The sequence below is a fragment of the Balaenoptera ricei genome, chromosome 3, assembly GCF_028023285.1.
Source record: "Balaenoptera ricei isolate mBalRic1 chromosome 3, mBalRic1.hap2, whole genome shotgun sequence".
In the NCBI taxonomy this organism is placed as follows: domain Eukaryota; kingdom Metazoa; phylum Chordata; class Mammalia; order Artiodactyla; family Balaenopteridae; genus Balaenoptera; species Balaenoptera ricei.
Window position 1 is genome coordinate 169,800,781 of NC_082641.1, and position 23,396 is coordinate 169,824,176.

General features: G+C 61.0%; 1 protein-coding gene and 1 long non-coding RNA gene across 6 annotated transcripts; one reads left to right on the top strand and one right to left on the bottom strand.

The window, feature by feature from the left end:
• Window positions 1-41: 41 nt before the first annotated feature.
• Window positions 42-16,263, bottom strand: SSBP4 (single stranded DNA binding protein 4). 5 transcript variants are annotated; one of them, XM_059918089.1, is made up of 17 exons: window positions 15,911-16,258; window positions 7,816-7,888; window positions 7,391-7,452; window positions 7,220-7,304; window positions 3,743-3,832; window positions 2,963-3,022; window positions 2,808-2,877; window positions 2,573-2,640; window positions 2,421-2,488; window positions 2,043-2,088; window positions 1,913-1,948; window positions 1,758-1,812; window positions 1,604-1,674; window positions 1,447-1,525; window positions 1,041-1,069; window positions 664-887; window positions 42-408 (listed from the first exon to the last, which is right to left on the bottom strand). In XM_059918089.1, exons 1-16 carry the CDS (start codon window positions 15,967-15,969, stop codon window positions 678-680), a joined length of 1,161 nt encoding a protein of 386 aa, XP_059774072.1. In that variant the 5' UTR covers window positions 15,970-16,258; the 3' UTR covers window positions 42-408; window positions 664-677. The 5 variants fall into 5 exon arrangements, with proteins under 5 accessions (XP_059774072.1, XP_059774074.1, XP_059774073.1 ...); XM_059918091.1 differs by having other exon boundaries at window positions 780-887; window positions 15,911-16,255; XM_059918090.1 differs by having other exon boundaries at window positions 2,421-2,640; window positions 7,220-7,278; window positions 15,911-16,263.
• A 2,879-nt stretch (window positions 16,264-19,142) lies between these two features.
• LOC132363997 (uncharacterized) lies at window positions 19,143-23,396 on the top strand. Its single transcript, XR_009502680.1, has 2 exons — window positions 19,143-19,195; window positions 22,923-23,396. It is a non-coding gene; the product is annotated as an uncharacterized LOC132363997 (long non-coding RNA).

Genomic DNA, 23,396 nt, shown 5'->3' on the forward strand with positions numbered 1-23,396 from the left:
GGCTGTGGCTGTAAGCCAAAGTGAAGAAACCCAAGACCAGATGCCAAAAACCAAAACCGAGTTATGTTTATTGATGGGGCCCACCCCTGCTCTCCAGGGGAAAGGAAGTCCCCCAAGGAGCCCCCTGGACAAAACAGAAATGGCGGGAAGGGCCCATACAGGAAAGAACGTCTCTGAGGTCCTTGTGTTTTTTTATAAAATGAATGAGTCCTTTGCGCGGGGCTCCCCAGCCATCCAAGCCTTGACCGGGAGTCCAGTTGCCCGCGGTGTGACCTCAGACCCTCACCCTGCAGACCACCCGAGCCCCTGGACCTTGGCCCCGGGCAGGGGCGCTGGGCAGAAGCCGAGGTCGGCAGTGGGCAAGGGGCTGCGGCCCCATCACACGCTCATGGTCATCCCGGGGGAGTACTGCGGAAAGACGAGGGGGTGGCGCGCGGGGGCCGGCTCAGTTCCGGCCTAGGCTGGGACCCGCCCCCGAGGGGAAGGGGGTACAGGGCAGTGTGGACGTGGGATGGAAAGGAACCAGGTGGCGATGCGTGAGGAGGCCGCCCTGGGCCGCGGGTCCCAGGGTTGGGGTGGGATGTGGGCGGGGCGGGGCGATAGGGTGGGCCTGGGGAGGGGGAAGGCGGGAGGAAGGGAAGGATGCCGCGGCCGCCCCCCCACCTGGCCCGCCGCGGTCACGGTCTTGCTCTGGCCCCCCGGCCGCCCCGCCGGGGTCTGCCCGCCAGGCCCCTCCGGCCCGACGCCGCCGCGGGGGGGGAGTCGACGCAGTCGCTTACGCTTTCGCTCGGGAACGGGTGCAGGAAGGTCCCGGCGGCCGCCATCTCGCCGTCGTCCCGCGGGGTGCCCGGGGTGTTGCTCAGGCCGGCCACGGCGCCGGGGGAGCTCTGGGGGCGGCCGCGGTCAGAGCGGAACACCCCGCCCCGCGGGCCAGGCCCCGACCGCCGCGCGGCCCAACCAGGACTAGGCTTCTCCACGCGGGTCGACCCCGCAGCCCCGCCCCCCGCCCCCCGCCCCCCGCAGGAGCGCGGCCCCCTCACCTTCGGCAACCCGTCCAGATCGCCCGAGCCTGTGGACCGACAGACGGCGGTGACGCGGCTCAGACGCGCCTGCGCCGCCAAGCCGGCTCCACCGACCCCCTTCCCGAACTTCCCTGGCGGCCGCGCCCCCTCCCTCGGCCCAGCCCACTGGGGCACCGCCGGGGGTCCCGGGCGGAGGGCCCAGATCGGGGGTGGTGGGTCAGTGCTGGCGGCCGGTTTAGTTACTGGACCCTCCCCGCAGCGCAGCCCCAGTCACTGAGCCCAGAGAAGCTCGGGGCGCGCCCCCAACGCCGGCCGAGCACAGAGGCGGAGAGACTGAAGGGGGCCGCCAGGGGGCGCACGAGGCTCGCGAAGCAGCGGGGCGGAGGCGTGTGTGTGGGTGTGTCCCGGGACTCCGCCCACTCACCCAGGGATCCGTTTACATGGTGAGGTTCCATCGCACTCATGGCGGCCATGGGGGCCTCCGGACCAGGGCCAAGCGGGAACTAGAGGCAGAGGAGCAGCTTGGGCCTCGGGCCACCACCTCTGCGCCCCCACCCCGACCCCCGCAAGCCCCAGCTCACATTAGTCCTGCCGGCGCCTGGCCCGATGGGGTTCATGATGGTGTACATGTTCTCACTGGAGTTGGTGGAGTCTGAAGCAGCACGTGAGGGGGTGGGGTGTGAGAGGGCCTCACCCAAACACACCCCTCCCTATGCCCCGCCCAGGCTGTAGTACCTCCAGGGCTGGGCATGATGGGTGTTCCAGGGGGCCCACCTCCTCCTGGGGGTCCCTGCACACAGAGGGAGACACAGAAGGTGAGAAAAGCCCTCCAACTGCCACCCCGCAACCCCTGCCCCCAGGTCGGGTGTCCCAGCTTCGGCATCACTCACCGTGTAGCTGCCAGGGGAGGAGGAGGAGTAGGGGATCTGGGGAGATGGGCAGCTGTGAGCAGTCCGCCCACTCTACCAACTCGCACACTCCTAATCCCCCCCCCCCCCCGCACGCCGTCCCGACACTCACCGAGTTGCCACTGGGGCTGGCCCATGGGCCACGCACTCCGGGTCCCCTAGAACAGACAGTGGTGGACCCTGGGTCTAAGCCAGGCGGTACACAGCCCCCCAGCACACACTCCCTGACACCCCCAGCCTGCCCCACGTGCCCTCAGAGCAGCAGACGTTGGCCGAGAAGTAACCAAGCACAGATGCCAGGCCAGCCTTCAAATCCCAACCGCATCCATCACTCACTGGTCTTTTGAGCCTTAGTTTCCCCACCCAGCAGTGGCATAAAAACAGTATCGGGGCTGTTGTGCGGCTTCGGGGTCTGCCCCAGCATACCCAGCCCATGAAGCTGGGTGGTGGCCCGCATGGGCACACTCCCGGGGGTTCCTGAGGGCCTTACATGTTCATGGTGGGCAAACCCGGGCCAGCAAGAGAGTTGGGTGGGGGCCGCATGCCACTTCCATAGCTCTGTGAAGGTAAAGGGGCCGTGAGAGGGCAAGCCGAGAGAGGGCAGCCCCTGAAGCTCCCCTGTCGCCTGGGCCCAGGCCTTACCTGGGGCCCAACGCTGGTCATGCCCCGTGGAGGCGTCACCCTCTGCATCGGGCCCATGCTCGAATGCCCTGGGGGCAGAAGGAATAGGGCTCAGGCCGCGGCCGTTCCCCGGTGTGGACAGGCGCTGTGCTGGGGGTTGGGGGTGTTCCTGCACGGTGGGCGGCGGGGAACTGGCTCTGGGATCCTGACGGGGGGGGGGGGGGCGAGGGACAGCAGCGGGAGCTTCCCTACTCACCCTGGGCACGTGGGGAGGGGTCCATGGCGCCAGGGAGGAGGGGCTGGGAGCCGGGTAGGCCCACGGGAGGCTGCGGAGGGGGAGTGGCAGCACTGAGTGTGGGTGCCCCCACCCCGGCCCAATTCCTCCCCCCCCTCCCCTCATCCCTCTCTCACCTGACTCGGCATCCGCAGGGTGGGCCGGGGGCCCCCTGGGAACCGCGGTGACATGAAGGGCTGGAAGAGGTGGGCCGGGGATCAGCACCTCCCCCCACCTACTCAGCCCCCAAAGCTACCCGCTTCCTGCCGCACCCGGGCCCCCAGCCTGGATACTCCCCCTCCTCCAAGACCAGCCGGCAGACCTCAGCCAGCCGCGCCGGGGGCGTGGGAGCGCAGTAGGACGGGCCCAAGGGCCAGGGGGAGGGGTGTGCGTGCTCGAGGGGGCGGGGCACCACAGGTCCTTACCGGAACCTGAGGCCCCATCATGGGGGCGTTGGGGTTGTGGGGGGAGTCTGGGAGCCGGGGGGGCCCTAGGAGGACAGAACCAGGTGGGTTGGGAGGAGCGAGGTCACCCGAAGTTCCATGGTTTCCTGTGGCTCTGCTGAGCCTGGCCAGGGAGGGGAGGGGACACCGTGGAGGCAGGAGAGTGGGCCAACTAGCCCCATCTGCGGGATGTGGCGGGGGTGGCGTGGACCCTAAGGGGAAGGTCATGGGCAGGGCCTGTGGTTCAGCGAGCCAAGCTGTGCGGGCCCAGGCGCCCCGACACACACAGGCGCCGGCCTAGTGCAGAGACCCCGCCCCCTCCCGCAGCGGGGGGCCCAGGCCAAATGGCCCCTCCCTCACCGGCACTACCGAGGCCCGCAGGGGCATACCCACCCCCTCATTGCCCCTGCCTGTCACCCTCCCACACAAGCCCACCCAGGGTCAGGAGACAGGGAGCCCCAGCCCTGGCTATACCTGGAAGAAGCCGGGTGCCATGGGGCCTGATGCCATTGCATCATTGGGAGCCATGCTCCCCATCACCGGGCTGGGGGCCGCTGCAGCGCTCTGCAGGGGTGGGAGAGATGGCAAGAGCCAAGTCAGGTCACTTCCTGTCCAAGTGTTTCCTTCTCTCCTCAAGGAACCCAAGCCATCCAACTACTCAGGAACGGGAGGATTTGCAGGGGGGGGGGCGTGGGGGGAGGGGAGGAGGTGGCTCTAGGTGAGGGAAGAGCTGCGGCTCCTGTCCCCACCCTGGCTTAGCAACCAGATGTGCTGGGTGGCCCTCGGCAAGGGTTCTGCCTCCTTGCTGAACCCGTGACCCTGGAGGTGATCAGGGGCCAGCCTGGCTGAGCCCACAGCCCAGGTGATCAGGGACCTCAGCTCCCAATGTCCCCACCCTGAGGATTCCGAGGGTCTGAAAATGCCATCCACCCAGGACTCCAGTGTGTGCCGCATCCTTCTAGCACAGGCTTATTTTTTGGTCTGAATCTAACTTCAGATGGGTGGGGGCACAGTCCCCCACTCCCAGCCCAAGCCAACCAGCCCTGATTCCTCCTGCCTGGGAAGGCAGCTTAGCTGGGCCCCCAAGACACCTCAAATCAACAGACAAAAAAAATCAATAGACAGTTTCAAGATGAACCTCCCTCCCAGAGGGCTCCTCCCTGGAGCTACTGTACAGACCACTCCCCCTCCTCCTCCTCCAGGAAGGAGGGGAAGGAAGAGAGCAGAACTCTGCAGTGGGGTCTCCAGGCCCCCAACCTCTCTTCAGATGGAGGAGGGGAGAAGACCGGGTGCCTGAGAGGGGAGTTCCCATGTCTGCCAAGGGTGGAGATGCTGGTGGCAGGCCCAGAGTTGGCAGGGGGACAGGCTGACAGGCCACTTCCTCTGGTCGGTTCCAAGTCCCAGGCTTGTCTGCCTTTGGGGCCCACAGAGCAGGGGGAAAGGGGGAGATAGAGGCCTAGTCTTTAGGGTAGAGGAGACACATCAAAAGGATAAGGAAGGGGGAAGACACTGCAGGCACTGAGTAGAGCACTTCTCTTAAGGCCCCTTGACTCTTGTCTCTGCATCATCTGCCCTTCCCCCTCCGCCTCCAGGCCCCAAAAGGAAGAGGCTGGTCTGTCTGGGTCACTGCTGTCCCTGCAGCTGGCACAAGCCAGCACACAGGGGCACTCAGGAATTTGTGGAACTGCAGCCACTTGGGTTCCGAAGAGTTAAGCACTTAGCCCATGGTCACACAGCGCATCCTGCCCTACAGCAGTGGGGAAAGGGGCCCCTTGTCTGGGTCGGAGCAGGGCCCCTGGAGTCACACCCTTCCCTTTGGGGACTGACACCTGCCCCCTTCTTGCTCCTTCTCAAAGGTCAGCCTCTAATGGATTTCTACCCAGGCCCAAGCTGGGAGGGTACCAGTGGGAGCACTCCCAGGGCCCAGCACAAATCTTTGAAAACCCAAGCGACCCCGGGGGTGGGGGTGGGGGGGACGAAGCTCTCAGCCTCTCTCCAAAATGCTGGGTCACCCCTGCCCTCCACCTCACCCTCTCCCACAAACACAACACGATGGCTTAGAGCAGCTACTCTCGCTGGCGCCGGCCTCAGTGGCTGGAGGGAAACAGCTCTGAGCCCTGGGTCTGTCCACTCCTCCCCAACTCTTACAGAGGGCAGGAGGGCAGCCCCCCTTTTGAGCCGCAGCAGGCGCCAGAGCATTTCCTGGTTGGGGAGGGTGGTGGTGCGGGTGGCTGCTGCTCCAGACCATGAGGTGTGGGGGCGGGGAGAAGATGGGGCTCCCCAACTCTAGGCCTTGAAGGGTTAATCCAGGTTCGGGGGGGTGGGGGGGTAGGGCCCACCCTCCCGGTCGGGTGACCTGAGCTGGACCCCCCAAGTCAATCAACCACCCCCGGAGGCGCCAGCCTGGCCTGCGTTGCCATAACAACAGGCTGGGCGCGCTTGCGTTTCCTGGCGACGCTGAGGTTGGCCCCCAGCCGGGAGGCTCTGACTGAGCCCCCTCATAATGCGGAGGGCGGGAGGAGGGAGCCCCGACTGCGAGGGAGAGGCGGCAGGACGCCCCTTCACCCCACCCCCAGTAAGTGCGGAGGTGGGGCAGAACGTGTAGCTGGCTTCAGTCTGCTGACACAGGGACCCTGTCACCCCAGGGACGGGGCGCCACCCCCTTCCCCTGACGCGCCCCGCTGCCATGGTAACCAGCAGCGCGCCTCAGGAAGCGCGCTCATTCCGCTGGGAGACCGCGCTCTCCCCTCCCCTCTCCCCTCCCCGGAGGCGCCAGGCTCGGGGGCGGGGACGAAGCCAGGCGCGGAGAGGGGAGGGCTGCGCAGCCCGGGAGGGGAAACAGCTCTAGGGGCCCGGGAGAGGCAAAGGGAGGAGCTGGGGGCTACACTGGGGAGAGAGAGACGGGCCCACGCGGAGTCACGCACGCACACAGCTCCACACACTTCTGTTACCCCAGTTCTGGCGGGACCACAACATGAATAGTGGGACCTGATGGGGGTGAACAGCAGCGACCTCGGCTCCCATAAATGCGCATACAGCGTGCATGGGGCGTCTTCAGGGACATGGTGAACCCCAGCCTTCTCGGGCTGCACCCTGGCCCTGCAGAGGCCTGCACACCTCCACGGGGGGCCTCTCTGTTGCGAGGCGGTGCGTGGTGTGGGACCCAGACTAACCGCAGAGGGCGGGGAACAGCCAGGCCCTGAGGGGCACAGCAGAGCAGAGGGCTCAGGATGTGAAGGCGCCCGCTGCAGGAAGAGTGGTTGCGAGGGAGGGGGGAGGGCAGGGGGAACCTCTCTCAGGGGCCAGGTGGCCAATCCCCACGGGCCAGGGTGAAGAAGTTAAAGGCAGGGGGCTGCCATCTCCCCAAGACAACAAGGTGCCTCCCGCCCCCTCATGTTACCCACCCTCCTCTCGGGACAGTCCTCTGACTCCCACTCAACTTGTACGAAACTGAGGCCAAAGACGTGAAGTCAGCAGCCCCAGTCGCAGAGCAAGGTTGGGAGATCTGCCAAGTGCTCGGCCTCTCCTGCTCCAGGGTGCACGGGCAGTTAGCCTTCCCCCAGCACCCCTGCCTGGGCCCCCACCCCAGAAGGCTTGGAAAGGCTGGGGTGGGAGGGGACAAGCAGTGGTGGCTGCCCCGTCCCGCCCCGCATACATGGGAGCTGGGCAGGCAGGAGCTGTGGTTCTGTCTACCTGGTTCCACATGGGGTTCACGTGAGGGGGAGCAAAGGAGGGGCTGGCCTCGGGAGGGTATGGGGCTCATGGGGACCTTCAGGAGTTGGGTGCAGTGGGGGGCAGAGGGACCCCACAGAAGCCATGATCTCAGGTCAAACCCCACAGCCTGGCCCACTAGCCCACCTGAGCCAGCTTCGGGCCGTGCAGCCCCCCAAGACCACAGGCCCCTGCCCACACCCGTGAGCCCTGGTCCCAGCCCCCGGGGCGGGGACTCACGTAGTCCTGGAAGGCCTTGGCTTCACTCGAGTGCTCGCACGCCTCTCTGCGGTCGGGCGCTGCACAGTACAAGTCCCAGAACACGCTGTGGGCGGCAGGGGGGGACGATGGTTTCCCCACGCACCCCCCCCAGCCCCCCCCATGTCCCACCCACACCAGCCTTGCGCGCACCACCACCAGGAATGCAGGAAGCCCGGGGGCTCCCCCAGCGTAATGTTCTTCTCCCATCGGATCTGCGGGGGAGAGGGAAGGAAGGTGAGGGCTAACGGCCTGGTCCTGTCTGACCCCTTCCCCTCCCAAGAGGCAGCCCCAACCTAACCCTGGGGCCCAGGAAACACCAGGGCAGGAAACCAGCAGATCAGAGCAAGGGAGCCAGGAGGGGGACAGCTTGGTGAGGAGAGGGACAGAGGAGCGGAAGGCAGATCCTCAGATGGATGGACAGACACCAGGATGCCAGCCCTGCCGCTCCGCAGCCCTCAGTTCCCAGGGCACAACCCCACCCCACCACGGAGACCTGATAAAAAAGGGGGGACCCCAGGGTGTGGGTGCCAGGGAAGGGGCTGGCTGTGGGGGCCCTGCCTGGCAGGCCAGCTTACCTCGGACAGAAAGGTCTGGGCTGACTTCTGGGCACCAACGTGCAGCAGGTACTCATACACGTACAGCGCCAACCTGCAGGGAGGGGTGGGGGCCGGCTCAGGCTCTCAGGAGGCCTGGGCGAGACCCAAAGCTCCGCCCCGAGGGTCCCTGGGAGGGGCTTTAAGGCGAGGCACCTGCCCTCTGGTGGGAAGGTGGAGAAGGGCAGGGGCCCACAGTGAGCCCCTCATTGTACCTACCACCTACTGCCAGCCTCACTCACTTCCCTCTGCTGGTCCCCCCCTTGCCCCACCTCCCCCACCCCTCAGAAGAGATGGCCTCCTCACCAGTTGCTCAGCCTGGCCAACTCCTACACATCCATCAACACACAGCCTGCAGGCCCCTCCTCTAGGCAGCACTCCTAGCAGTCCCCAGCCCCCACCTCCAGGCCAAATTCTGCTCAGTTCAACACCCCCTGATGGACCAAGTCCTGGCCCCAGCCTGCCAATGCTGAGACCTTATAGCAGCCTTGGCCCCAGGGAGTTCCTCTCCTTGGAGAAAGGGCTCCTGGGCTTCACTCTAGATTGTGCTCTGGGTGGGGTCTCCCAGCAGGCACCCTAGGCCATATGGCCAGGGCCCAGCGCCTAACTCACTCCCAGCCTCGCCTGCCAAGGAAGAAAAGGGGCTCTCTGACCCGAGGTCTTCCTCCTCCAGGTTTCCCTAGACCCCATCCTTTTCCTCAGGATCAGTTCCCATCCACCAGTGGTGGCTATGACATATCCATACCAGCCCCCCAAGGGGGAGTCTGGGGAAATGGGAGGTAGGGCCAGCAGTGCCACTCAGCTGCCACGGCACGACCCTGTCCAAATGCCCACAGTGCCCAGTACCCCTGGACACACCAACTCGGCCACTGCCCACCCGAAGAGCACAGGCCACGCTCCAACCAGCAACACCATCTGTGGGCCCACACAGGGAGGCCAGACCATCCACATTGCCTTCCAGGCCTTTCCATCCTTGGCCTCCACCATCCCCCAATCTGTCTTCCACACCTGCCAGCAGAGGGACAATTCCCCACCCGCTAGGGTCACCCATTCCCCAGCCCCCACTCTACCAGTACCGGCCCCTCCGGGCACCTCCAGGGTCTTCCTACTCCCCAGCCAGGCCCCAGGTGGACCGAGGGGAGTCTGGATCTAAGACCGGGGGCTCCCCAAGAGCCGGCCTGAGGCTGCTCCGGTGAAAGCTGTAGGCCCTTCCAGATGCCTCCCCGCTCAGCTGGCCTCCCTCCCCTGGCTGACGGCCCCATCCTGAAATAACCTTGCTTTGACTCATGCTCCTGCTTTCTCTCGCCCTTCCCAGCCAGGCTGCTCAATCCTCACATCCCAGCCCCCTCTGCAGAGCACCCCCGCCCCCAGCTCCAGCTCAGACCTCACCAAGGCAGTTCTAGTCCTTCTGTCCCAGGCCCCACCCCAAGGCTTCTGCCCTTGCCCTGGACCCTCTTCCTTCCTTCATCTATCCATCCGTCCTTTCAGTCATTCATTCAACAAACATTCACCTCCTTGAGCAGTGAACACAACAGACCCCTGTCTCCCTGGAGGCTACCTGCTCACAGGGAGAGACGGAGGAGCAAAAATATAAAGGAGGAGGTAAGTCATCTGGTGGGGTGGAAGGTAGTGTGTGCTACAGAAGTACAAGGGGGAGACATTAGGGAGTCCAGGTGGGCAGCTGAACCAGGGCAAGGTATGTCCACAGCTCACATTACACCACGTGAGCTGTGACAGCCACCGGAGAAACAGAAACAGGGCACAGAGGGGTAGGATTTGTGGGGCTCACATAGTTCTGAGCATGGGTCTCCCCCAAGACTGGCCAAGGTTCCTGCCTCGTCATCACACCCCTCTCAGCAGCGCCTCCAGCCCGGACGCCCCCAGGTTCCAACATCGCACCCCGGCAGTATCCAGCATCCACCCTTCCCCAGCCCAGTGGTCTTCCTCACCCCCCAGCCTCCAGGCTCACCTGTCCAACTCACTCCTGGGATCCCCCTCCCTTTCTAGAGGCTTCCTGAGCCTTCACGAGTGGCTGCATCTACCAGGCCCGAGTCCATCAGTGAAGAAATGAACATGAAAAGTCAATGGGGCCGGAGGAGACCTGAGCAGCCCCAGCCTGCTCACCAACCGACCCTCCAGGCAAATAGAGAGGTTTGAAGAGATCCAGCTGGCCTCCGGCCACCTTGGGGAACAGTGCAGAGAATGAGGTGCCCAGAGACAGGGAGCAAGACGGAGTGGGGGGATCCAGGTAGGCTGCCCAGAAGGGAGCCTCCTGAAGAACATGTTGGCTCCCACTAAGGCCACCAAGGGCTCTATGCTGCCAGCCCATCGGGTCCCTCTCCATCACCTCTCACCCTCCACTGTCCAGGGGTGGCATCGGACCCAGGATGCAGGTCCCGGAGCCCACCACTGCCCGCTCTCCTCCCTCCTCCCGCCCTGCCCCAGCTCTCCTCTCTTCTCCCTGGGTGGCCTCCCCTCCTGCTTTGATGTTGATGACTGACGTGGTGCAGCTGCCCACAGGGTTGCTCCAACCTGGCCTCCCCCAAAACTCAGGATCTGCCGTCCACTTGACATCTTAAAGGCCCAGCCCCACCCCATCTTCTTCCTCTCCTTCCCCTCCTGTTCCCTGACCTGGGTGGTCTTGACTCACATAGGTGCGGCGCAAGTGTGAAGATCCACCTAGCTGTCCCCCAGAGATCACTACATTTATTGAATTTAGGGGAAAAACTTAAGGAAAAAGCACTCTCTCTCCTGATTCTGAGCCTTCTCCCTTCCTTCCTCAGCACACACTTGGTCCAAGCCACCACTATCACTTACCTGGATTTCAACAAGGCCCCTCCAGGGGCTGCTTCCTCCCCTCCCCACCAGCACTCCTCACTCAGACCCTCCAGTGCCTTCCACACACATTGGCCACTCTCTACCTCTCCACCCCAGGGCCTTTGCACAAGCCATTTCCCTGCCTGAGACACTTCTGCTAGAGACCCTCATGGCTCCAAAGTCACGGGGCAGAGGCTTCCCTATCACTTCTAACGGCAGCCCTGCTCCATTCTCCACTTGCCCCCCATCATATTTATCTCCATTTGACACAAGGCCCTCTGCTTACTGCCTGCAGCCCCCACTGGATGTAGCTTTGGGAGGGTGGGGACTTTGTCTCACTACTGAGCTTACACAGCGCTGGGCATCCTGGGCCCCCAGCCACCCCAATGAATGAACAAACCAACCCTGAACCCCCTTGCTCCCGGAATGTCCAGTAGGCACTTATGAAGGTCAGCACTTACTTACTATTCTGATGTTAAGGATTTGGGGTTTTATCCCAAGAGCAAAGAGAAGCCAGAGAAGGTTTTCAGTTTTGCTTGATTTCTCTTATATGCTGGTACTTTAATTTTTATCAAGATCAAGTCTCAGAGAACTGTGAGCAGCTTTCTTTGTTTGTTTTCAGTGAAAACTTTTGAAGCCTGGACATCTGGTCAGGTTGTTTCGGGACCTCCAGGGCCCGCCACTCAGGGAGGGCTTCTGGCTTGCAGGTCACTGTCTAGGCCCTGAGCTGGGTTGTGGGAAAGGGCCTGGGCTCTGGATCCAAATCCTGGTCCCACCCCAGCCCTGGTCAGCAAATGACCTGCAGAATGAAGAGCGCATCCATCAGAGGGGCTCCCGCTGCAAGATGGCAGGAGATGGGAGGGAGTGTGGGGTGCACCGGGGGCCCTCCCTCCAGAAGGAACGGTGACCTGGAGGATAAAGGGTGCCCGGACCTGGAGTGCTCATGGGGAGAAGCTGCAGCTGCACAGGGAAGTGGTGACAGAATGGGGTACTGGAGCCTCCTGGACTAAAACGCAGCAGTACTACCTTCATCATCAAGAATTACCATAATAACCAAGAATTAAGGTAAGAGGTGCTCCCTGCCCGGCTCCCCCTCCCCCTTAAAGCCCCTGGAGGCACATGCTGCTGGGGGCTGGGAGAAGCCCTCTCTACTCAAGGCCTTGTGTCACCCCCTCACCCCCATCTAATCCATCACAAGGTCCCACCGATGCCCCTAAGGGACTCTCCTGCCCACACATTCCCTCCCTCCCCTCTGCCACCCTCATGGCCAGGCCTTCAGCTCTTAAGAGCCAGGGTGGTGGCCACCCTCCTCACCGGCCTCCTGGAAGCCTCCACATTTGCCCCTTGCAGCCTTTCTCCTACCCAGCAGCCCCCACTAACAAATTCCATCCCAGCATTTGCCCCCCAGATACTGCCTCAAGACCTTCCCAGAAAGCTCTCCTGTGTCCACTGGCTCTGCTCAGCCTCCAGGACTCAGTTCGGGGGCTCCTTTCTCAAGAATCTCTTACCCATGCACGCCCCTCCAACAAGGATGCCCACGGGCACGGGCACCTGGAAGCCCAGCTAGGGATGGGACAGACACATGGTGAGTCCCTTGCCTGCTGGGATAATGAACAAACTACCTGAGGCCATGTGTCCATATCAGAACTAACCCTGGGGACTTTCCTGGTGGTCCAGTGATAGAGAATATGCCTTCCAATGCAGGGGACGCGGGTTCCGTCCCTGGTCAGGGAACTAAGATCCCACATGCCGCTGGGCAACTAGGCACGCGTGCCACAACTACTGAGCTCACGCACCTCAACGAGAGAGCCCGCATGCTGCAACCTACAGAGCCCACACGCCCTGGAGCCCACATGCCACAACTACAGAGAGAAAACCCGCTGCCACAACTAAAGAGAAGCCCGCGTGCCGCAACGAAAAAATCTGCATGCCTCAACGAAGATCCCATGTGCCACAACTAAGACCCGACGCGGCCAAAAATAAAAAAAATAAATAAGTACTAAATAAATCTTAAAAAAAAACAAAAACAAAACTAATCCTGGGAGAAAAACACAAGACACCCAGTGACACTGACAGTGACCATCACTTACGGAACTATTCTAAACCCACGTGGCAGCACTTAAAGTGTTCAAGGATATACACACACGATGCAAACATTTAGATCTCTCCCCTCAACTTAGGACAGCACAGCCTCTGGGGCGGGAAGGGATGCAAAGGGGACACAGGGGCCTTCAACTGTCCCTGTCACCTTCATCTTATTTAAAGAGACCTGAAACCAGTGACCGAATGCAAGCGCTAGTTAGTTCTGGGTGGGAAGTGATCTCGGGGTCTCCCTGTAGGTTGGAGTGTTCATCATTTACACAAGGAGAGGCTGTGTCTTCCTGCAGGCAGCCCACTCAGACCCCAGCCTCCTTCTCGCCCACCCTGTCATCCCTTCCCTGTATTCCCTGGACCCTGCAGTCACCACGGTTTGCTGTGAGCCCCCAAGAGGAGGGACCCACCATCTGTGTACCCAGCAGGCGCTAAGTCCATTTCTGGGACAGGCTAGCCCAGACCTAGTGCTGAGATGGGGAGCCAGAGGGGGCTCAGGACAGGGGCCCAAGAAGGAAAAAGAGGAAGGGCAGGAGGAGTCCGGAGAGTGAGATTAGGGAGGAAAAAACAGTCCTGGAGAGTCGAGCAGTGGAACCCCCTTCACCCCATTTCACGGAGGAGGAAACCAAGGCCCAGAGACAGGAAGTGGCATGATCGGTGGCTGCCTGTTAGGGGTGCTCTATCTGCAGCCTCTCCCCCAGTCCTCGTGAGAATCCTGCAAGGCCGGCTGTCCGCGTTTCAGAGGGGAAACTGAGGCTCAGAGCAACTAGCCCGCCTCTCTAGTGTATCAGCCCCAAGCGTCTGAGAGCTCTCCTGTGCCCCAGAACCTGAGTCTTCAGCAGGGCCCTTCCTCTCCAGGGCCTGGCATCCCCGTCAGTGAAGTGGATGCCACCATCTGGTGTTTTCCAAACTTTCTTTAGCGGCAGAACCTCGTCTCCAAGCCAACGCTGCTACAGGACCCTCTCGACAAGAAATGGATGAGCGCAGGATGGCTCTGGCCAATAAGTCAGATAACCCCCTCTTCCACCCCTAGCCAAGAGCCGAGGCCGGGTTCAAAGAATCAAAATCTCTCCTGGACTGTCTAGTGGGATTGAAACGCAACTCCAAACACCACCACCCCAGCTCAAACCTATTTCCTCCCTTCTCTTATCTCCATGGCCACCCCCTAAGCTGCCACCATTAGCTCTCTCCCAGATAACTGTGCCTGCCTCCCCCAGGTCTCCTGGCCCTCTACCTTCACCCGACCCCCAATAAGCCCCACTCCACAAAGGAGCTGGATTGTACTTTCGAACACAAGCCTCTCTGGCCCCCACAGCACATCCCCGCCCTGGGCACCAGCCCCAGCTCTTTGGCCTGGCCTCGCCCTAGGGCCTTTGCACTTGCTGTGCCCTCAGCCATCGGCTCTTCCTCCAGGTCTCTGCACACCTGACACACCTCCTCCCACTTCACTACCGCCCACTTTCCCATTTTGCTTTTTTCAGAGCATAGCTCCAGATCCTTCCATCGGCTTGCTGAGTAACTCACTTGCCTCCTAGCTAGGATGTGGGCTTCTTCAGGGCCAGGGCCTGGCTTCCCAACCACTACACCCCAAGACCCAGCCCAGCACATGTCTTAACAAGTGAACGATTCCCACTGGGGGAGTGGTAGCCCCCTGAGCCCAGAAGCCAGGGTACAAGGATGGCTGGAGATGTGCCAAGATCCCCAGGAGTGGGGTGGCTACACACCCCCTGCTTCCAACCTGGGCAGGAGCCAGGTGCCAGTTTCAAAAAGTCTTCCTGCTTAATGGTGCTTGGAAATGGACCCCAACCTCATAACTGTGCAGATAGACAAGAGAGGTCTGGAAGGGCAGTCATCTGTCTAGCATCTTGTGGCCAGAAGAATCTCTTCTCCAAAATGACCCCGAGGCTGGGTAGAGAATGGACACTCATCCTTGGGTTGGGGGGAGAGGTGGTGTCCCAATGTCAGTCCAGGCAGAAAAGACAGGAGAGAGCCCATAGTCAGGGCTCCTTTTCACTGCCCAGACGTTCAAGTCCTCACTCTTGCTCTGGCCCTCAAAGAGAGTCATCATGGGACCTCTCCCCAGTAACCCAGCCTCCTAACTGCTCCAGCAGCTGGTTTCCCGCCCTAGGTGGCTTGACTTCTAGGATCCTGCAAATCAGCCATTAGCCATCAGACATCAGAAGCCTTCTCTTTTCCCTGGCACTTTAACAATATCGCAAACTGCTGGGTGCCCTTGCTGTGAGACACTCACACGTCCTAGCACCTTTCAAACGCTCCCCAAACCTAAGAAATGGCACTGTTATTATGTCTGCATTTCTCAGGATAGGAAAAGTAAGCCTAAGACGGAGTGCTCCCTCACCCAAAGCCACAGGGCAGGTAAGTGGCAGGGCCAGGAGGCAAGCGCAAGAGCTCAGCTGCCTCCCCACCCCAAGAAGCTCTGAGCGCCCCCCGCCCCTCACTGCAGAGTCTGGGAGTTAGGAACCTGTCCCTCTACCAGCCTGAGACCATCTGCTACCCACGACCCAGCGCCATGCCCAGAACAAGTGGGGGCCCCAGGACTGTGAGCCTGCGGCTTCCCCAAGGGCCCCACCCAGCTGCCCCAGGCCCGGCTGGACAGGTGGCCTTTCAGGGGTGGGGCCGGCGCCCCTCAAGTCCTTCTCGCGTCTCTCAAGCTTTCAGTAAGGAGCGGGGGAGGGGGGAGGGGGGAGGCGCCCAGAGCGGCCAGTCTTGCCTGTCCGGGAAACTTCCCCAGAGGATGGGGGAAGCGGCACGAATGGCGACTCCGCGCGCACACGCGTTCGCAACCTCCCACACCCAAGGCTCAACCGTCGGGAAGGTCTCGCAACCCTCTAGTCCCGCTCGAATCTCGTGCGCCCCCGCAATCTCGCCCCCCTCGGGTCTCCGGGGGCCCTTCTACTCTCACGACCTCTCGAATCTCGCGCGTCCCCTCAAATCTCGCGACCCCTTAAGCCCCTCACGCCCCTTGGGTCTAGCGAGCTACCCCGTAGCTCGCGACCCTCCAGCCCCTCTGGTCTCGCGCGCCCCTCAAATCTCGCTCCTGCCCCTCACCCACGTGCCCCACGCGGTGCCCGCCGGCGTTAGGGCCACGGAAGCGGCGCGGCCACCGAGCCCCGCCCCCGTCTCCCACAGTCCCGGACCACCGACTCACTTCTCTCGTGCCTGGCTGTCGGAGGGCACGGCCGAGCCCTTGCCCCCCTTGGCGTACATGCTGCTCCGTGCCGCCGCCGCCGCCGCCGGGGCCCCACACCTGTCAGGCGGCGCCGCGGGCCGCGCTCCTGGTCGCCATAGCTACCCCGCGCCCCGGGCCTCACCGCCCCGAGCCCCGCGCGGGCATCGCGGGCATCGTCCGCGCGGGGGAGCTCCAGACGGCCGAGACGGCGGCGGCGGCAGCTCCAGCTTTGGCTCCGGCCGCGGGTTTTATTTTCTTCCTCTCTTCCCTCAGCGCGGGCTGTTCCGGGAAGCGCGCGCCCCCTCCTCCCGCCGCGCGCGCCCCCGCCCGCCGCCTCCCCGTCGCCCGCGGGCGCCGCTCTTAAAGGGGCGATGGCGTGAGCGCGGGTGGGTCCCGCCGCCGGGACCGTGGGCCGGGCGCGCACGCGCAGTGCCCGCCGCGGGGGGAGGGGGCGCGGGCATACACATACTCGGTGCGACTGGGGACAGCCATCCGGGGGCACACAGCTGATCACGGCTACACACACACTTTCCAGATACACCCAAATTGTACACCCAAGAACACAGCCACACACTTAGTTGCGGCTACACTCTCCGACACAGAACTCTGCACACATAAGTCTGCATAGCTACTGGAACAACTACTGATAGCCCCGTAAAGCTACAGGCAGTTATACTGGGTGTATCGCCCCGCAGAGCTACCCACGCCCAGCACGGGTGGGAACCGCCACACACACAGTCTGCCCAGGGATATACTGTCATACACGCAGGTATACACAGCTCAAATAGTGGCTGTTACAGAACATTGAAACACACTCGACGCTCACATACGCACACAGCCGCACAGAGACACGCATCGGCACCGCTATGCCACAGCTTCCAACAACTGTGGAAAGAGCCCACGCAGCTACTTGCTGCCACCCTGGGGCACATCGTCGCAGCCTCCCGAGGGCTCCACACAGGGACCTAGGGTCTCACCGAACCACAGATGGCTCAGTCACACGCAACACACAGTCACACAACACAGATACATGCAACACAAAGACACCACACAGACAAGAAGCTCCTGGGGTACCCAAGCCACACCCTGGGAGCTACCCTGCACTGCCCCACAGTCACACTTCCGTGTCAATTGTAGGTGCTGGGTGACTTGACTGACTGGGTCATTCCCGCTGGCTCCGCCTCTCAGCCTGTGCTGCCAGCTGTAAATATTCCAACTTTAATAGCACCTTTGCAGGAGTCAGGGGTGCAGGCAGTGGGCACCCCATTCTCCCTCCTGGGGCCCTTCTTCTCCCCCCAGGAGGTGTGCAGAGGAGGTGGAGGCCGACACTGAGGCAAGGACACCCGCAGGGCAGAGGTGTCTGGGGTGGGGGTGGAGACCTGTGTGCCAGGGTACCTGTGGGCAGTGTGCGCCGGACGTGCGTGGGCTAGGTGGCGGGAGGCCGTCCAGTTGTGACTCTAGGTCTAGATGCTTCTGTGAATGTTTGCCATAGGTTTTTTTTTTTCTTTTTACGATCACAAGTGTGTGTGTAAACACGCGGTTCCTGTGTGAGTGCACGTGTGCGTCGTTGTGCGTGGGGGGTTGGCAGGCACCCAGTCGCTGTCTGGGCAACTGTCCCTGGCTCTGCGACGGTGGTTATGTGTCCGCGGCGGCCGTGCGGGGCCGAGTGACGCCGCGTCAGGTTTTGTGCACTAGTGTGTGTGCCTCCCCGAATGGGTGGATTGCTGGCCCCCTGGGACGTGTGTTGTGTGGTTGTGCGCTCACATTTCCTGTGTCGTGTGTTGTGTGTTGATCGGAGTGCCCCTCCCGCTGCCGGCCGACCCCCCGTTATGCCTCCCTCTTAGAAGTCCCCCAACGGCCCCCCACCCCCAGGTCTTCTGCCGGGCGGGAAGTCTTGAACCGCTGCGGTTCCAGGCAGGCGAAGAGGAAGGGAAGGGCCAGGCCGGCCCCAGCCCCGCCTCCATCCCGAGGGGCCACGGCCGGGGGGAGGGGGGGACACGCCAACCCTTCCCACTTCCTGTCCAGCCGGTCGTCCCCTCCCCCAACTTCCTCTCCCGCGGACCTCCCGGGCCCCGGGCCGGCGCGGAGGAGGGGCCCGCGCTGCGCACTAATGGGGCCGCGGCAGGCCAGCTTCAGTCGGACGTCGAGATGGGGACTGCCCAATGCCCCGGGGGCCACCGGTGAACGTGGGCGTCAAGGACACCCTCATCGTAATACCCGTTCCCATCACCGCTCTCCAAAAACTACTCCAGGCCAGGCACAGAGAGGGTGTGACTCACCCAAACCACACAGTGTATTGGTGACAGCTGTGATTCCCACGGACTCTCCCACCACCACCCCAGGCGCCCCCATTTATCTCCTAATACTCTGTTGCTCCCCAGGATTTTGTGTGCCCTGGGCGGGTCCATGGCCCTCTCTGAGCTCCGGTTCCTTGAGTCGATGTGAGTCTTCATCCTCCCCACAAACATTTATTGAGTGCCTCCTGTGTGCCGGGCTCTGTGGACCCAGTCGGGACACGTTGCTACTGCTTGTGGAGCAGAGGGTCTAATGGGAAAGGCGTACAGTCAAAAGCTGGCGAACAGTAGGATAATTTCAGGGAGTGCCACGTGATGGGCAGAGGGAGGGGACCCCGGTGAAGAGGACGGGGCGACCGCAGGGGCGGAAGGCGGAGGGAGGGAGGCTGGGAGGCGGAGGCGCCCGTGGCGGGGCTAGCTGCGGAGGGGGAGGCGCGGCCGGCGGGAGAGACTAGCGCGGTTCTCATGGCAACAAGGACGGATCTCCAAAACACTGCCTCGGCGCCGGCGGAAAAGTCGGAGAAGAGCAAGCTCTGGCCCCCATGCGGCGTCCGGGGAGCTGAGCCGCGTGCACAAGCAACCAGAACGCACGCCTTGCCAAAACATATATATATATATATATATATATATATATATATTTTTTTTTTTTTTTTAATAAGGGGAGGGGGTGGATCCGAAAGATCTGGAAGAAGAATGTTCAGATTGTAGTCACGGCAAGTGCAAAGGCCCTGAGGTGGGCACACGGTTAAAGTGTTGGAGGCAGAGCGAGGAGGGCGGGGGGGGGGGGGGAAGGAGGAAACGGGTCGGGCCATTCCTGGCGGGGACGGGTTGGGCTTTGTTTTAAAAGGAATAGGGAGCCACAGGAAGGTGTGTAGCCGCGAGGGGCGGGATCTGCGTCAGGATTTTAAGAAGCTCCATGGGGCTGCCAGGTAGATCGGGATGGCGTGGAGGAGGCAGGGAGGTTGACCCGGTAAGAGGCCCAGGAGGACCTGGCAGGCCCGGGAATTGATTTAGGAGCCGGTGTGGGGGCGGGGGACGGTAAGCAAGGAGCGCTAAGGGTTAAGGCTGGGCCCCAGACCTGCTGCTCCTTTGCCGGCTCCCGGTCGCCCCGTGTGGCTGCCGGGGACTGCAGCCCTGAGCTGGGTCTCTGACTCTTGGGACCACCGACGCCCCCAAACCCCAGCCCCTTAAGGTCGGAGTCGGTGCCTGGGAGAGCCCGAAGTCGGCTCTGCTTGTAGGGCAGGGGGATTGCCTGGAGGAGGAGCCATCCCTCCCCTCACTTACTCCCTTCCAACCCTTCCATTCTTCAGACCCACCTCTCGGCCTTTGCACTGGCCGTTCCTGCCGCCTGGAGCGCTCTTTTCTCTGGCTCTTGGCCTGGCCCGTTCTGGCCTCCTTCGACCTTTGGCCGCATTATTCCTTCTTCTCCCCCACTCGCCCTTCTCTTTCTCCTCCTCTCCCTCTTTTCCCTTCTCCTCCCTCCTCCTCCACTTCTCCTTCTCCTCCATCTCTCCCTCCCCCTAACTCCTTGCCTTCCGTGGCCATCTCCTCCAGATTACTGGTTCTGCACTAGCCTTGGTTGGACTTGTCACTGTTACGATAAAATAATGCCTAAGTCATCTGTTGGCAGCCTCCGCCTCCCTCTGGATCTGCTCTCCCTGCAGACACAGCGGTAGGGGTCCATGAATATGTTGCTTGAGTCGTTGGGAAGGCTAGTTTGGGTTTTCCCGATGATGGTTTTTCCTCTCCACAGGAGGTGGAAGCTGCCCGTTAATGGGGAGGGGGGACGGAGGGATTCGGGGAGGGGCTAGGATCCAGGCTGGAGACCCCTGCAGCCCCTCCTCAGCCGTGCGTGGGAGGCGGCCACAGCTGGGAGCAGGGTCTGCGCCGTGAGACGTTTCCTTTCAGAAGCTGTAATTATGGGTAATTTTCTAACTGCAACACAAAAATTAAAACCCAAACAACACCGGGAGGGAAGAAGCCACAGCAGCTGGTGAGCACCGGCGCGGGCTGGGCTGCGGGTTCCAGCCTAGACCTGGTGGGAGGAGCAAGTACGGGGGGAGGGGGTTGTGAAGGGACACAGGGCGGAGGGTCATTAAGACAGGCTGGACTCTTTGGACAGCCAGCAAACCCTTGTAGTCTCGGGTTTGCGAAATGGGGGTTATACCCCAAGGCTGATCACCTGGAGGCGGAACTCCCCGCATGGAGGATCTGGACCTGGGTTTGAACCCTGGCGCTGTCGGTCCAGCTGTGTGGCCTTGAACCTCAGCCCCTAGGCTCTCAGGGTCTTGAGGAACTCAGGCGAGAGAGGGGACACAGGAGGACTGAGTGGAGGAGCCGCAGTCGAACCTACAGCTCACTCCCCCATTCATCCTCCGCGAAGCTCAGCCTGAGCCAGTACACTGCCAGGCTTCCAGCACCTTCCGTGGCTCCACAGCTCACAAATCAAGACTCCGCCCCTCCGCCCTGCACTTTCCAGAGTCAAACTAATCAGTAGGAATTGGTACGCCCAGCTCTGATCATCCCTTAAAATCCTCCCAGCAGCCTCCTGAGAGAGGCAGCATTTTTTTCTCCCCATGTTACAGAATGGGGAAACTGAGGCGCAGAGAAGCCTGAATGAATGAAGCTTGAATGAAGGGAGATACATGGGCGACCCAGAGGCAGCACCCCGCTCACTGGAGTGCCCCCAGCTCCCTGTCTGGGTCTGGGATACTCTGGGAGATTGGAGGCATTTTGTGGAAGAGCAGGGAAGGGAGAAATGGGGGAGGGAGAAACCTATAGCAGCTACAGAGAAAGTTCTGCAGATAAATCTGAGGCTCAAAGCCGGGGAGCCACTCGCCCGAGGACACACATTAGAGAGTGGAGGCACCGGGTCCCACTTTGGCGTGCCCTGGCAACGCCCCTCCCTCACCACCTCTCTCTGGAGCTCCGCCTCTCTTCCTGTGGTGGAGTTTCCATGGCAACCTAAAGTCCTAAGATCCCCGGTACAGGGGGAGGGGTCTTTTCTTCCCTTTTGGTGGAGGGGTTCCTCTGCTGAATACCAGCAGTGGGGAGTGGGTGCTCACTAAGCACCAGAAACTGGGCACTTTTGTCCATGATCCTGTTGCCTGCACCCAGCTCATTCCCACCCCAAAGCCTCTGCACAGGCTGTCCTCCCGGCCTCGGACACCCTTCCCCAGCCCTTCCCCATAGCCCGCCTCCCTTTGTCCTTCAGGCCTCAGAGAGGCCCTCCAACCATCTGGATCACATTGCCCTGTTGGGTTTTCCCGCAAATCTTATTTTTGCACGTTGATTGCCAATGTCCCCGGTAACCCATGAGTTCTGTGAGGGCAGGGAATTCGATTATTTTGTTCAGTGCTGTGTCCCTAGCACTTACAAGTCTTGGCACACAGGCGCTTGATAAATACCTGTTGCCGACCGAATGAGTTAAAAATTACCAACGTCCCCTCTGTTCTGAGGTCTGAGGCCTCCAGTGCCCTCCTTCAGGAGTCTCAGCCTGAGAGCGACACAGACCGTCTTGAACTCCCCCCATCCTCCCCGTGTTGGTCGGGATGGAGTTTGGGAGTCAGAAGTGGGAGGGACCAATTCTCTGCCTCTGCCAAAGCCACCAGAACCTGCAATCCCTAGCCTGGCCACACGAGGGCAGCAGAGACTCGCAAGTACAACTCCGGAGGGTCCCAGCGAGCCCCGCCTTAGCACGCCCTTTGGAGTGGCTCTTGAGACCCCAAGTTTCAGGCTTGGAATCTGGTACACCTCTGTTGACCTTGTCCATGCCCCCAAGTAGGCTTCCAAACATATATTTACATATTTATGTACTGAATTATTTCATGGCAAAAAAGAAGAAAAATCACCCAGTTCTCCCATCCCCCCCCAAAGTGTTCTCATTTTGAGCTCTTACCTGCACATCTTTTTTTCGTTTTTTGTCTGTTTTCTTTTTTTTTTTTCCCCTCGAGAGGTTTTCTTTGACGAACCCTCTTCAAAACTGCAAACCGCCCTGTTTTTCTCTCCAAATCCCCCAAATTCTTTTTAACTTTTCCTCTCCCCAGCCCTATTATTTCCTAACCTCCTTTAAATTTGCTAATTTACGGTTCATCGGATCTCCCCCAACCTCCCACCCCTCCCCCAATTCACCTTTCTAAGGGTGAGAGTTTTGCTGCATCTGGTAGGTGCTCAGTAAATATTTCTGGAAGGAAGGAAATCTTACCAAAAGTAAAAAATAAATTAAATAAAACCTAGCAAATAAGCTAAATAACCTTCTTAGCCCCACCCCCCCCAGGCAGCCACTACCATGAAGTCAAGTCTAAACCTGCGCATCCAGGAGCGGCAGATTGTCATCGTGTGCCGTGCAATGGCTCTGCACATGCTTCTACGTAGATGCAGACAAATGAATCTTGTCTGAGCACAGTGTAGCCTAATGGTTAACCACATGGTTTGAGGGCTCACCCTCGGTTACTGTAGAGCCTTGGGCAAGCTACTCAAACACACTGTGGCTCAGTTTCCCCGTCTGTGAAATGGGGGGTAATGACAGTTCCTAGCTCAAGAAGCTATAGTGAAGATGACATCGCTGAATGCTACTTAAATAGCCAGTGCTTGGCTGCTGCTATTTATAATTACTTAAAATGTTTAAAAAATCTGACGGCTTATAATGTTTCTTTATATTCCTCCACCTATCTTAATTTGGGGCCCCCTGGAAGTAGACCGGAGATCGGAATTCAAGACAGTAATTATTTGGGAGGAAGCCCTGGTCCGGGTGAGAAGAGAGACGGGGACCTGCAGGGGGCGCCAACGAGCAGGCTCCACAAGGCTGGGTTCCCAGTGGGCCCTCAAGAAGGCCGCCAAGAGCAATTGCCTCAGAGACGTCCTACCCGAGGGAGGAGGGAGGAGGAAGCCGAAGCGTTTCTCATCAACTCTCCTTCCGTCTGTGGTCAGGGCTGCTCCCAGGAGAGCCGTGTGGGCCAACAACGTGGCCTCCTGTGACCAGAGCAGCCTCAGCAAAGAAATGCCGGTCTCGCAGGTGGAGGGTGCTTGCCGACCGCAGCTGCCCTGGTGCCACATTGTGTTTGCCCACCCCTCTCCTAAAGGCATTCTTTGGCTTCTAAAATTTTACTATAACCAACGAAGCCATGTGACCTCAAATAAGGTCTTTCCATTACATTAAAAATCAAGCTTTA